The sequence below is a fragment of the Ovis canadensis genome, chromosome 5, assembly GCF_042477335.2.
Source record: "Ovis canadensis isolate MfBH-ARS-UI-01 breed Bighorn chromosome 5, ARS-UI_OviCan_v2, whole genome shotgun sequence".
NCBI classification, from domain to species: Eukaryota; Metazoa; Chordata; class Mammalia; order Artiodactyla; family Bovidae; genus Ovis; species Ovis canadensis.
In genome coordinates, this window is record NC_091249.1 from 114,679,005 (window position 1) to 114,693,692 (window position 14,688).

Genomic DNA, 14,688 nt, shown 5'->3' on the forward strand with positions numbered 1-14,688 from the left:
TTTCAGTAATAAAATCAGCATTTTTATTTGAACAGCTTATATTCACTATCAGGAAATAAGGTAACTATCAGCATAAATGGCCTTTAATAAAACCTGGAAAAAAGAGTTTTGGCAGTCATTGCAGCAACCCACCAATACCCTAGTTTTCCTCCTTTCAAGGGATACAATAGGGCTGTGTTAGGCATGGCTAGGGGGCTAGGTTTTGTTTCTTCTTTAAACTTTTGTTTAGACTGTTACACAACAATTCTATTGAGATATAACTCTCATAAAATTCAGCATTTTAAAGTATACAACTCAGTGGATCTTAGTATTTTCAGTTACATATCCATCGCGAGTAACTTTAGAACACTGCTATCACTACAAGAAGAAACCTGTACCCATTAGCAGCACGTGACCAGGTCTAACCGTCGTGATGCAAGAAGGACATCCAAGTCTTTTCACAGCCGGTGCTCAGTTCACCACGCTCTCCCCTTGCCATGGTGACAGGGGTATTCCAGAAGTTAGTTTCTTTCAGCCTGCATCTTGGAGTGAGGATGAAAATGCAGCCTTAATGAACCAAAAGGGTGGCCAAGAAGTAAAAGTCTTGTTTTAAGCCACTAAGAATTTGGGGTGATTTGTAGACAGAGTGTAGTGGAACCCAACATGATCAGTGCACACAGGATGAAGATCTGTGTGAGAAACTATTTAGGGGAGGCAGAATTCTAAAAGAAAAAAAAAGGTTTAGAAACTGTAATTCTAAAATGACTCATTATTACCCTGTTACAGTGGAAAAAAACTTAACTCAGATATTGAAAAAGAATTTCACTTCATTTGAGTTGAGAAAAGGAAACTTGACCACTTACATTTACCAGAGTTCCGTATGACCCCGTCATCAACTTTGTTCTGCTAATGGGAGGACAGGAATCACTGAGACAACTATGTTTTCTTAAGGCTTCTGGAATTTTATGTGGAATCTATCTGGTCAGCAATATAAGATGAAGTCTTTGATTTCTTTCCTCTAATCATTTTTCCTTTTCAGTTCAGTTCAGTCACTCAGTCATGTCCAGCTCTTTGTGACCCCATGGACTGCAGCATGCCAGGCCTCCCTGTCCATCACCAACTCCCAGAGTTTACTCAAACTCATGTCCACTGAGTCAGTGATGCCATCCAACCATCTTATCCTCTGTCATCCCCTTCTCCTCCCACCTTCAATCTTTCCCAGCATCAGGATCTTTTCCAATGAGTCAGTTCTTTGCATCAGGTGGCCACAGTATTGGGAGTTTCAGCTTCAGCATCAGTCCTTCCAGTGAACACCCAAGACTGATCTCCTTTAGGATGGACTAGTTGGATCTCCTTGCAGACCAAGGGACTCTCAAGTCTTCTCCATCACCACAGTTCAAAAGCATCATTCTTTGGTGCTCATGTTTCTTTATAGTCCAACTCTCACATCCATACATGACTACTGGAAAAACCATAGCTTTGACTAGATGGACCTTTGTTGGCAAAGTAATGTCTCTGCTTTTTAATATGCTATCTAGGTTGGTCATAATTTTCCTTCCAAGGAGTAAGCGTCTTTTAATTTCATGGCTGCAGTCACGATCTGCAGTGATTTTGGAGCCAAAAAAAATAAAGTCTGACACTGTTTCCACTGTTTCCCCATCTATTTGCCATGAAGTGATGGAGATGCTATGATCTTAGTTTTCTGAATGTTGAGTTTTGAGCCAACTTTTTCACTCTCCTCTTTCACTTTCATCAAGAGGCTCTTTAGTTCTTCACTTTCTGCCATAAGGGTGGTGTCATCTGCATATCTGAGGTTATTGATATTTCTCCCAGCAATCTTGATTCCAGCTTGTGCTTTATCCAGCCCAGTGTTTCTCATGATGTACTCTGCATGTAAGTTAAATAAGTACGGTCACAATATACAGCCTTGACGTACTCCTTTCCCGATTTGGAACCAGTCTGTTGATCCACGTACAGTTCCAACTATTGCTTCCTGACCTGCATATAGATTTCTCAGGAAGCAGGTCAGGTGGTCTGGTATTCCCATCTCTTTCAGAATTTTCCACAGTTTGTTGTGATCCACACAGTCAAAGGCTTTGGCGTAGTCAATAAACATAAGTAGATGTTTCTCTCGAACTTTCTTGCTTTTCCAATGATCCAGCAGAGGTTGGCAATTTGTTGTGTATGTGGCTTGTATGATCTATATTCCTTATCAGACTGTAAGTCTTTTGGGGACAAGACACACATAGCTTTTATATATCCCACAACATTCTTCAAAGTGCTTTATAACAAATATTTGTTGAGCAAAGTTGTAACTATTATAGATATTATAGTTTAAAATCTTTAATATCAGTTATTTTATAGTTTACTTTTTCAAGACTGCAGAAAAAAATTTATTCATGGATGCTTTTGACTTTAATATATACTATGGAAATGCACACGTTTGCAATCCAATATATAGTTTCAGATCCTAATCCTTAGCCTGTCTACAAGGTGAACTTACCAATACACTGTAGGAGCCCATTAAGTAACTACAATAGTTTTAGACGTTTCAACGACACAGGAACAGGTTTCATTTAACACATTCAATAAATATTTATTAATGCAGTTCTAGGTAGCTGTTTTTAAAAGGGGGGAATATTAAAAAAAAAAATGAAACTGAAAACATGGTAACAATACCAGTTTTGAGTTGGAATTTAGTTTACTTCCTAAGAAGTTAAGGATGCTTTGCCTGTTGTGTTTGTAGAAGAAAAAATAATATCCATATATTACATGCTTCCTTTGCCTAAATATATATATACACATATATATACAGAAGAAGAACAACTTCAGATAAATAATTACAAAATAAACCTTCAGGATTTAGTCATTAAGAGTTTGTCAAGATACTTTTCTATGTAATCTTTTTGAATGGCAAAGATAAGATTCAAGGTGATGTATTCTCTAAACAGCACTTTAAATGAATTTTTATGTTTACTAAGTTAAGTACTCAAGGACCTGGTTTGAAGAGTCCAAGAGACTAAAAGTCTGCTTTTCAAGAGCATTAGGATCTTCCATCAGTGGAGAGATTTTGGCATTTCTGTATTCTAATAGTTCACGATCCTTGCTTGACGTCAGTAACTCACTGTCGACTACTCCAGCAGCCGCATCTCCCACCAGAATACTTGCTTGGTATGCTCCAGCTGGAAGCTCGGGCATTCCAGCATAGTCATGGTCCGCCACTACTGAGCCGTGTAAGAGATGGAGGCTGTCTGAAAGAAGGGACGCAAGGTCGCCTTTTAGAACTATAATTAAACCACTTTAAAACGAAATAATATAAAATAAGGAATAAAATCCCAAGTAATGCAAATTAACTATCAAGATTAATTTCTGATGGGTTCTCATATCTCCTAAATAAGTACATGCAGAAGAATGAATAAAATGATATATGAATTTGACGGTTCATACATACAGAATTCAGGAGAGATCAAGGAATTAAGAGAGCCAGACTTTAAAAAAAAAAAAAAATAGGAATAATATAAAGGGATTTTTTTTTTACAAGTTAAAAAAAAATTAATTGTGGTACAATTGACTTACAATGTTGTGTTAGTTTCAGGTGTACAGCAAAGTGAACCTGTTATATACACACACATATATCCAACTTTTTTGGGTTCTTTTCCCTATAGGCCATTACAGAGTATTCTCTTGATCTGTCTTTGGTAGGGATAAGTGAGGGGGTGGAAAGGGCTGAGAATCACGGTATAGCTTAAAAACAAAAGTTATAAACTATATTTTTGATGTTGATGATATCCTTAATATATATCTCAAAGCATTTCTGGATGCATTTATGGGGTCCTGAAAGATACTTTAATAAATGGAATGGTTAAATCCTTTTATTTACAACTTTAGAAACTTCTTTAATCTTTATAGAATTCATATTAGGACAATAACATCAAATTGTCACACTATAAAGTGATAAACTACAATGAAGATAAAGTTCCTAGAATCAGGTTTATATAAGAGGTATGTGCAAGTAGGCAGGCTACAACTGATTAGGTTAATTAGCTTACTTAAGTCTAATTTAATATTAAAATGCTCATGAACTTTCAAGGTGTAGCTAAATCTATACTAAAATACTGACAAGGAATTTTCCTTATCAATATTTTATTCTATTTTCAGCAAATTTATCTTCACTATCAGGGAAAAAAAAATGTTTAAAATGAGGGTTAAACAGATGGCAAAGCAGCAGAATCTTTATAAACAAAGGTTAATGTAGATAAAAGAATTCCACCCTACATAGTATTTTAATTCATTACAACAAGGAACTATTCCACTGATTAGCTTCCTGGACCCCTGTCTTCTCTTTCTGGATTTTCTCCCAAAACATTAACAGATTCTCTTAAAGATTTTAATGAAGATTTTAAAGAACCCTCAAATTTGAAGTTCAAGAAAGAGCAAAAGGAACATTAATAGCTCATTTAGATCAATGAAAGTTTCTCAGAGCAGATAAATGGGCTAATATATCCCAGAACATGATTCCACCATACTTTTCCTCATACTAATGTTGGAAGGACTGATGTTGAAGCTGAAACTCCAATACTTTGGCCACCTCATGCGAAGAGCTGACTCATTTGAAAAAACCCTGATGCTGAGAAAGACTGAAGGCAGAGGAGAAGGGTATGACAGAGGATGAGATGGTTAGATGGCATCACTGACTCAATGGACATGAGTTTGAGTAAACTCTGGGAGTTGGCAATGGACAGGGAAGCCTGGCGTGCTGCAGTCCATGGCGTCGTAGAGTCAGACACAACTAAGCGACTGAACTGAAGTGAACTGAATATGTGAAAAGCTAATTGAATCTATTCCAACCCTGTAAGTCACACATTTATGAACTTTAAATTTACAAACATCAAAAGATCAAACAAAGCTATGTTTTTTCCTAATAAGTGGCATAAGTAGACTTGGGCTTGTATGGACATTTAGTTTTGCCCGTTTACTTCTTCGTCAGGGAAAGTGTACTTGGTATTTTAGTTTTGAGAGGTTTTCAAAGTTTAACCTCACCAATTCTTATTAATGCAAAAGCAGTAATTACATTGAAAATGCTGTTAAGATACACATAGTTATGATGGAAATAAAAGTATGGATAATTGAAGGTGATAATTTTCTATGTTAGTAGGCAAGGAAATGCTGAACAAGAGAACAATTCTGAAAGAGAAAAAAAAAATCATGCAAGCCATGAGACGTGCTATGCTCAATAGTAGCAGGAAAGAGGAAAACACGATCAGTGAAGTTGAAACACCTTTAGAATGTGTTGCTAGAGGTTCAACATCAAAGTTTGCTATTAGTCTGTTAATATCAGAGAAAGCTAGGTAGTCATTTAAAAGAACTTGAAAGGTTAGGTAGGGTAAAAATGTTGCTGATAAAATGTTTCTAATAAGTCATGGAGAATTTCATAGGTTCAGGGTACAATGTCACAATGTATTAGTGAGAGCAGTTACTATAAGCATTTTAAGTATTTCCTAATTGGATCTTTGCAGAGATCTTTGATGAAGGAAGTTTTCTGTCTCAAAATGTTTTTCCATACAGATAAAGCAGGTCTACTATAGAAAAATATGTCCAGTAAACATGTATCAACAGGGAAACTATGGATAGATACAAAGTTTTTAGAAGTTATCACTTTGATTTCCTGAAAATGCATTCAAAGACCTTGAGTGTAAGCACCTCCGAGTCACACAGACTTTGAAACAAAAGGACTTGACCAACCTCACTTGTCTGTAAAAGACAAGAGCTTCCATATGCAAGTAACCAATATACATATCTGAATGTATACACACACTTTCTTAAGTAATCTTTAAAGTAACTTAGTGAGACAAAACTGCAGCGAATCAGGATTATATTCAGCAAAGTCTACAAAAATTACTCTATATGCAATGGAAAACTACTCTGGAGATTTCAAGTTGCCTTTGTACAGAAAAAACAATTCTCATTCATTTGGAAAGGTCAAATATGTTTCCATCCTGCTTTGTTCTAAACCTAGCACAGCCAACAGAAATGTTCTTTAGCTTCAAAAAAGATTACCAAAGATCTACCAGAAAGAGATTTTTGAGGCCTACATGAATGCTGAAATAATACTATTTTAGATATATTGGATTATTATAAAATATATAACTAAAATTATTTTCACCTACTTTTTTTAACATGGTTACTAGAAAATTTTAAATTATATATTACATAGTTTTTTCATTATATATCTATTAGACAGTACTAATCTAGAATAATCCTGAGTTACGGAAAAAGTAAAGAACAAGATAAGTTTTAGCCCCCAAAATAAAGAGAGATAAACAAAACCATATTAAAGGACTAGTCTACTCAGTCACATTACATGACAGAATTTACTTAATTTTTATTTTCTCATTCTATTGATTTAGTTACTAATATAAATGCTTGATGAAAGCATTATTTCAGTTTTGACCAGACTGACTGTGTAAGTCTTTAGTTTCTCAGAAGGAGAGGTATTTTCAAGACATGTCAGGAAGGTGTTATCAGCAGTTTTGACATACTTTTCCTTATTTAGTCTTAGAGTAAAAAACAAAGTAAGATAAGAATAGTAACATTTCCCTAAGGAGAAAAATAAAAACCAAAACCAAGGCCTCAGAAAAGTCTCAGTGATTTGGATTAACTTATTTTTTCAAATAGAAAAAGTATAAGGTTTCAGGACAAATAATTTTCTCATTCTGAAATGAAGTGTCTTGACTAATCCTATACATGGTCTGATAGCCTAAAATTAGGACAATGTGTTGCCATACTAGTACTTTTCTCATGATAAAATAAATAACTGTAGTTTGATACTAATTATTATAGCAGATAAACCAGTACTAACAGAGAACTGAATGATTCTTATTTTGAGATGACATAACTGAGAGGTCAAAGGGAGGCGCTGTGCAGGAACCACAGTTGGTATTCATACCCCAGGGTTTGCACCACGGATGTGGAGGTGGGGGAGAACAGGGCCATTTCATACAAGGCACCTGGGCACACGTGGATTTTGGTATACACAGGAGTCCTGGAACTGATTCCCTGTGGATACCAACAGATGACTGTGCATTAACAATAAAGTCAAGCTTTATTTAATATAGGGACTAAGCTCTGTTTTCTATTGTAAGTGCAGACCATAACTGTGTTAGGCAGAATGCTGCTGCTGCTGCTAAATCGCTTCAGTCATGTCCGACTCTGTGTGATCCTATTGATAGCAGCCCACCAGGCTCCTCTGTCCACGGGATTCTCTAGGTGAGAATACTGGAGTGGGTTGCCATTTCCTTCTCCTGTTAGGCAGAATAGTGGACCCCTAATGGTAGCTATGTACTAATTCATGAATCTTGTGATTACGTTACCTAACATGGTAAAGAAGGATTAGGGTAGTGATGGAATTAAGGTTGCTAACCAACTGACCAATCAACCTTAAAGTAGAGAGGATATCTTGGATTATCAGGATGAGCCCAAGCACAGGTGTCCTGAAACGCAGTAGATGAAGGAAGAATAGGAGGCTGGAGTGATGTAACGTGAGGCAAACTCTACCCCACTGCTGGCTTTTAAGACAGGAAGAGGACCACAAGTCAAGTGATGTGAGCAGCCTCCAGAAGGTGGAAAATGCACAAAACACCCTCTTGAGCCTCCAGAAAGGAACACAGCCCTGCCATGCCTTACTGTAGCCCATTGGGATCTACACCGGATTTCTAAGTATAGAACTGTGAGACAGTAAGTGTTTGCAGCCACTAAATTTGTGGTAAATTGTTATGGCAACAATGGGAAGCTTATTAAAAAATAAAAACCATTTCTCAAACTGTGAGGGGCAATCAGACCAAGGCCTTTAGGGGAGGCAGACACATACTGATCACGATAATTCCCAATCAAAACAGAATTACTCAAAATCTATGTCACATACAATAATGGGAAGTCAATAACATTTTTCCACTCAAAGGAAAACATTATGATTACGAACAGACACGATGGTATGACATAAAATTTCTTGTTAGAATAGTCTTGAAAAGGTGCCTGGAACTGAACTAGACAGACAGACACATAGGCCTGCTTAAACGGCAATGAGAAACACTGCCGACCTAGTACTGAATGTGCTCCCTCCTGTATGTTCTGGATAAGAACGGATGAGAAGCTGGCAACAGAAGCATGTCTCTTCTGGCTGGTGAGCTTTAATGCAGTTATGACATCTCGAGGCTGGTGAAAGCAACAATGCAGACAAACTCATAGTCCTTCTGGCTACACTATGTTCAAGTTTATGTCAAAACAATGGGCTGACTACTCAGAGGCATTATATTTACTTTAAATTTAGTTCAAAGACTTTAAAATCAGCTTTTGAGGTGAAGATTTTCAGGAAAACATGTGATACCAAAGGAAAAGATGATAGAAATCACACTCGTTTTGAATTTATACAAATAAGAGAAACACACAAAAACAGATCAGAGTAAACAGGAACCAGACTTCAGCTGGATTAGTACTTCTTTTGATTAATTTTACTCATCAATCTCAGGTTCCTTATATGTACACTAGAACTAATTTTGCAATTTCCCTTGCATTACTGAAGAATAATCTGTAGAGAATTTAAGCACAAAGCAATACTTGTACTGCTTCTGTTTAGAAATTGTTCTATTCAGCTGGATTCTGAAATATTCAGTCGTAGCGGAATGTTAGGTCTCCTTAAGAAATTCTTTGGCAAGAGCAAGTTACAAAATGGTGAAACAGATCCTGATGCAGTAACATTTTAAGCAGAGATTTTGCATTAATTTAGGAAGGTTAACACATTAGAAGGAATCAAGTCCTAAACACCAAAGATTGAGGGGAAAATCGGAAGAAGGGACAACCTTCACTTTATAATCTTTTGTTCCTACTTGCAGAAGGAAGAAATCATAAAGGGTAGCTTAGGACTGAGAAGGCACAAGGAATAAAAGTGCTTCTTTTAACAGAGAATGAAGGTACTGGGAGCTTTCTGGGTTGGAATGGTCCAAGATAAGTTTACTACAGCAACTGGTTCTGTCATAGGCAGAAAGAAAGGTACTATGAGCTTTTAACATGAGAGTTGTGACCCAGATGAGAAACAGTTGAGCAGCCTCAAGGGCTTCATATCCTAAGAAAGAGGGTTATCTATTATCATTATTTTTGTAATTATTATTATTTACTTAAGCCTGTTAAATAACACAGTTGTTTATACTGTTTTAAAAGGCACTAAATTATCTTTCTTGTTACTCAGATTCAAATAATTTTGAATTATTTTATCTTTCTTTACAGAAAAAACAAAAGTAACTAGCTAAGATACCAATTTATTCCCTCTCAGTTATCTACCTCAAAGAAAGTCTAGAGAGCAGATACTATAGGACAAAATAAAAGCGTCAATAAAGTAGGATTTAAACTGAAAGCCATGTTAGCTCTAGTCCACGAAGGAAAGTATCAGAGAGAAGATCAGGACATCTTAACTATCCAGATTCACACTGTGGAGCGAGTAGCATTGTCTAGGGTGCTGTTCACCTGTTATAACAGTGCATTATTCTCAGAACCTCTCACTCTTGCCTTCCCCTGTGTTTACCAGGGCCGTGATAAGATGCAACATTAAAAATCAATCACATTTTTAAACATCCCCTAATATATTTATCTCACAACAGAAATCCAGATGGTGTTTGTTTTGGCATTATTTATGTTAGCTACCATCATGGCATGCTAAAAGTGACAAAATATTCTGAAGGTGAAAATGATGAACATATAATTCTTCCCTCTATGAAAGATGTCCAGGTCTTGCACATGAATGGTGGGAAGTGTGTGAAAAGTACACTAGAAATCAAAATAAAATCTCTTACAAACCTGACTGACAGTTTCAGAAACCATATGTTAATAAAAAAACACACTCTTTGGGCTCCAACACTGTACGAAATTTTATAAAAATGAAAAGGGAAAATACAACCTAACCAAAGGCAAGGCAGGGAGGAGGAGAGATTTCTGATCATTTAACTTCTCTTTTCATTCACAGAAAGTACCAGTGTGGAGAGGTGACAGACCTTTACCTTGCTCGCCCGCTTCTCTGACATAGGGCTTCAGGTGGGACATCTTGATGGGCCGCTTCAGCCTCGCCCCCGAGCTGTCCCGCAGGACAGCGCCCCCGTGCTCTGTGATGCGGTCTATGACACAGGGGCCGACCCACTCGGACCGGAAGCGGCCGTCCTTCCACCAGTTTTTTCTCTGCCTTAACACTTCATGACCCACTTTCAGATGAAATGGATTTAATGGCCTTGGTTTCTTTTTAAGAATGATTTTGCTTTTATTTAGTTCATTAAAATTGTTGTTCTCCATCTGCAAGTATTTAAAAAAAAAAGGATTAAAGAGCTATAGTTTCTTGAAGGCAAATACAGATAATATTATAAAAATATTACTTATTGAGGTGCTACTGAAAGCTATGGAAGAATCCCATTTAATTTTTTAAAGTAATATTTCAAAATCACTGTTACCCCAACTTTATAAAGAAAATAAAGTAATATGAGAGGAAGTAACAGGCCCAAGTTAAACAACTGGGAAGCAAGACCAGGGGTTTCAATTCAGCTGTGCCTTCATTCCAAAACACATGGTCCTATTAATGTCTCTCAGAATTTCATAGCTAATAAACACACTGTTTAATGAAGACATGCAGAATTCAATAGAAAAAATTTGGTTTCAGTGAATATCATATGTATGTGTGTGTGTATATGTGGAAAAAACATTTTTGTATCATTTTATAGACTTTTTAATTATAGTTTTTTTTCTATTAGAATCACCTGGCCCACTGAAGACGTCTTATTCTCCATTATTTTATCAGCTTCTTTAATTGCATCTAGAATTTTGGCAAACATACTTCTATTATCACCATCCACTTCACGAATATCAGAAGATTCAGGCATGTAAGGATTTCGATTAAACATTTGAAAATATGGTGTATTTTTAGTAGGTTCCTATCAAGAAAAATAAACAATTTGTAATAAAACATGCAGCCAAGAGATAATCATAACTCAAAAGTACTGAATTATAAAAAGATAACATACCAAGTGAGTAACATTGAAGGCGAATGAAACAGCTGACAGGTGGTCATCCCAGTTGTTTGGGTAGTCAGCACAATGTTTGGAAAGAAATGTTTTGATAGTGCTAGGTGTACTTTCAGTTGGATTAACTGTTTGGGAGGCATGAGAAATAACAATTTGCTTTGTGCCAAACAATTCACATAGTTCTCCATTGATCTGAAAAATATATAAAAACAACAGAGACTTTAAAAGTCTGTATTTTATTTTTCCCTTGATGCAAAGGTTTCACAAGAATTTAACTCTTGCCTCCTCCTTGACCATTTGTTTGCTGTGTCAGTTGCTAAGTCGTGTCCGACTTTTCTGTGATCCCATGGACTGTAGGCCCGCCAGGCTCCTCTGTCCGTGGATTTCTCAGGCAAGAATACTGGAGTGGGTTGCCATTTCCCTTCTCCAGGGGATCTTCCCAATCCAGGGATCAAACCTGCATTTACTGCCGAGCCTGGGAAGCCCATTCCATGAAGGGTAGTTTGGTGAAAACTGGACAATATCTAGAAACTAGATTGCTGGCAGTAAAGCAAAAAAATGAGTGAGGGGCCACTATGGACTCCCACATGTTGCAGATTCTCACTTTTCTCCCAAGATACATTTCCATACCATGTATGACACACAATCTTCTGCTTTGTTGATTCAGGAGGCTATTATCAATTTATACATATTAGTAAAAGCTTCCTTTCTTTCTTATTGGATGGAAAAAATAAACAAAAGCTCTAATATTGTTAATCCTTATTTTGCAGATGACTGCTACCTTAGTCAAGGTAGGCAAGTTACAAAACCCAATCAAGGCTCAGGGATTCAACTCAAAAATTTTACTACTTGCTAGGACAAGGTCAGCTACAGGTCAGGGTGTCTCTCCAAAGCAACTGTCCTCTCCTAGGTACCTCAACAATCCCAGATGAGAGAAAATCCACTATCGCTTAGAGTAATACCTAAAATATTCAGTTGATTCTCCAGAGAAAGAATAAGACTGGAAGAATGAAGAATTGAGCATGACGTTTTCAAAACTCTGGGCTAAAAGTGGCACACGTTCACTCACTTCTCTGGCCAGATGTGTCTCCTGGGTTTACTTACCTGCAAGAGGCCAGGACAGCCTATTTGGAAGGCTGGAAGAGCCACAGTTATTGCTGAGCACCAATCACAAAACAACAGATGGTTATGTATATTTTAATCACTAAAAGCTATAAAAGCAACAGAATGATAACACAAACTGAAAAAAAAAAAAATCTGTAACCTCATTACTCTTAAAAACCCCATACAATTTGTATGGTTAACCATACACATTTTGGTTTTAGCTTCTTTATATTTGTTTTTGTTTTAATGTTCTAAAAATTTTTTAATGTATTTATTTGTAATTGGAGAATAACTGCTTTACAGTGTTGTGTTGGTTTCTGCCATACATCAGCATGAATCAGCCATGAGTATATATATGTCCTCTCCCTCTTGAACCTCCTTCCCACCTCCCACCCCCTCCCACCCCCTCCCACCCCTCACGGTTGCCACAGAGCCCCAGGTTGAGCGCCCTGCATCATACAGCAAATTCCCACTGTTTTACATGAGGTAATCTGTGTGTTTCTATCAATCTGTCCCACTCTCTCCTTCCCCTGCTGTGTCTACAAGTCTGTCCTCGATGTCTCTCTCTCTACTGCTGCCCTACAAATAGGTTCATCAATACCATTTTCTAGATTCTATATATTTTTTTACGTAGTTATACACATAAAATATGTATGTATAATATATGTAATAAAATCTTTAACCCAGATTTTTAATTTAACCAGAAGACATATATGCATGTGTGTGTGTGTGTGTGTGTGTGTGTGTGTCTGTACGGCTCTTACTGGATCTCTGGCAAATTGTTTTATAAGAGTTAGTTTCGAGTTGCAATACTACCAGGAATGTAGAGTTGTATTATATTTTATCTGTAATCTACTTGATATTATTGTTATTTTTACTATTTTTCTTGAAATGGATAAACAAAAATGAGTACCTTACTCATTACTATTAGGTTTGATACTTTTTTCATATTTTTATTCCCTCTTGTGAATTACATTTGTCACTGACTCAATATTTTGTTTGAATCTTTTATAATAGAGGCATTAACACTTTCCTGCATGAATCTGCTTTATTTTTGTTGGCCTGTTTCTTGGCCTTTATGTTTTGGTTATTTTTACCTCAGTCGCTCAGTCATGCCCGACTCTGCAACCCCATGAATTTCAGCACACCAGGCCTCTCTGTCTATCACCAACTCCCGGAGTTCACTCAAACTCACGTGCATCGAGTTGGTGATGCCATCTAGCCATCTCATCCTCTGTTGTCCCCTTCTCCTCCTGCCCCCAATCCCTCCCAGCATCAGGGTCTTTTCCAATGAGTCAACTCTTCACATGAGGTGGCCAAAGTATTGGAGTTTCAGCCTCAGCATCAGTCCTTCCAATGAATACCCAGGACTGGTCTTCTTTAGGATGGACTGGTTGGACCTTCTTGCAGTCCAAGGGACTCGCAAGAGTCTTCTCCAACACCACAGTTCAAAAGCATCAATTCTTTGGCGCTCAGCTTTCTTCACAGTCCCAACTCTTGCATCCATACATGACCAATGGAAAAACAATAGCCTTGACTAGATGGACCTTTGTTGGCAAAGTAATCTCTCTGCTTTTTACTATGCTGTCTAGTTTGGTAATAACTTTCCTTCCAAGGAGTAAGCGTCTTTTAATTTCATGGCTGCAATCAGCATCTGCAATGATTCTGGAGCCCCCCAAAATAAGTTTTGACACTGTTTCCACTGTTTCCCCATCTATTTCCCATGAAGTGATGGGACCAGATGCCATGATCTTTGTTTTCTGAATGTTGAGCTTTAAGCCAACTGTCTCACTCTCCTCTTTCACTTTCATCAACAGGCTTTTTAGTTCCTCTTCACTTTCTGCCATAAGGGTGGTGGTGTCATCTGCATATCTGAGGTTATTGATATTTCTCCCAGCAATCTTGATTCCAGCTTGTGCTTCCTCCAGCCCAGTGTTTCTCATGATGTACTCTGCATATTAAGTTAAATAAGCAGGGTGACAATATACAGCCTTGATGTCCTCCTTTGCCTATTTGGAACCAGTCTGTTGTTCCATGTCCAGTTCTAACTGTTGCTTCCTGACCTGCATACAGGTTTCTCAAGAGGCAGGTCAGGTGGTCTGGTATTCCTATCTCTTTCAGAATTTTCCACAGTTTATTGTGATTCACACAGTCAAAGGCTTTGGCATAGTCAATAAAGCAGAAATAGATGTTTTTCGGGAACTCTCTTGCTTTTTCCATGATCCAGCGGATGTTGGCAATTTGATCTCTGGTTCCTCTGCCTTTTCTAAAACCAGCTTGAACATCAGGAAGCTCACGGTTCACGTACTGTTGAAGCCTGGCTTGGAGAACTTTGAGGATTAATTCACTAGCGTGTGAGATGAGTGCAATTGTGCGGTAGTTTGAGCATTCTTTGGCATTGCCTTTCTTTGAGATTGGAATGAAAACTGACCTTTTCCAGTCCTGTGGCCACTGCTGAGTTTTCCAAATTTGCTGGCATATTGAGTGTAGCACTTTCACAGCATCATCTTTCAGGATCTGAAATAGCTCAACTGGAATTCCATCACCTCCA

The 14,688-nt window shown here is 37.4% G+C and overlaps 1 protein-coding gene across 4 annotated transcripts in view; it reads right to left on the reverse strand.

Moving 5' to 3' along the window:
* GIN1 (gypsy retrotransposon integrase 1) overlaps positions 1–14,688 on the reverse strand; it is a 37,235-nt gene continuing 22,547 nt past the window's right edge. For 2 of the 4 annotated variants that reach the window (XM_069590255.1, XM_069590257.1), the window contains 4 exons: positions 11,034–11,225; positions 10,770–10,943; positions 10,026–10,311; positions 1–3,230 (listed from right to left, as the gene is read on the reverse strand). In XM_069590255.1, coding sequence (XP_069446356.1) covers positions 2,956–3,230; positions 10,026–10,311; positions 10,770–10,943; positions 11,034–11,225 — 927 coding nt within the window. In that variant the 3' untranslated portion in view covers positions 1–2,955. Of the gene's footprint in view, positions 3,231–10,019; positions 10,312–10,769; positions 10,944–11,033; positions 11,226–14,688 lie in introns of all 4 variants that reach the window. The other 2 variants (XM_069590256.1, XM_069590254.1) reach the window with 1 other exon arrangement.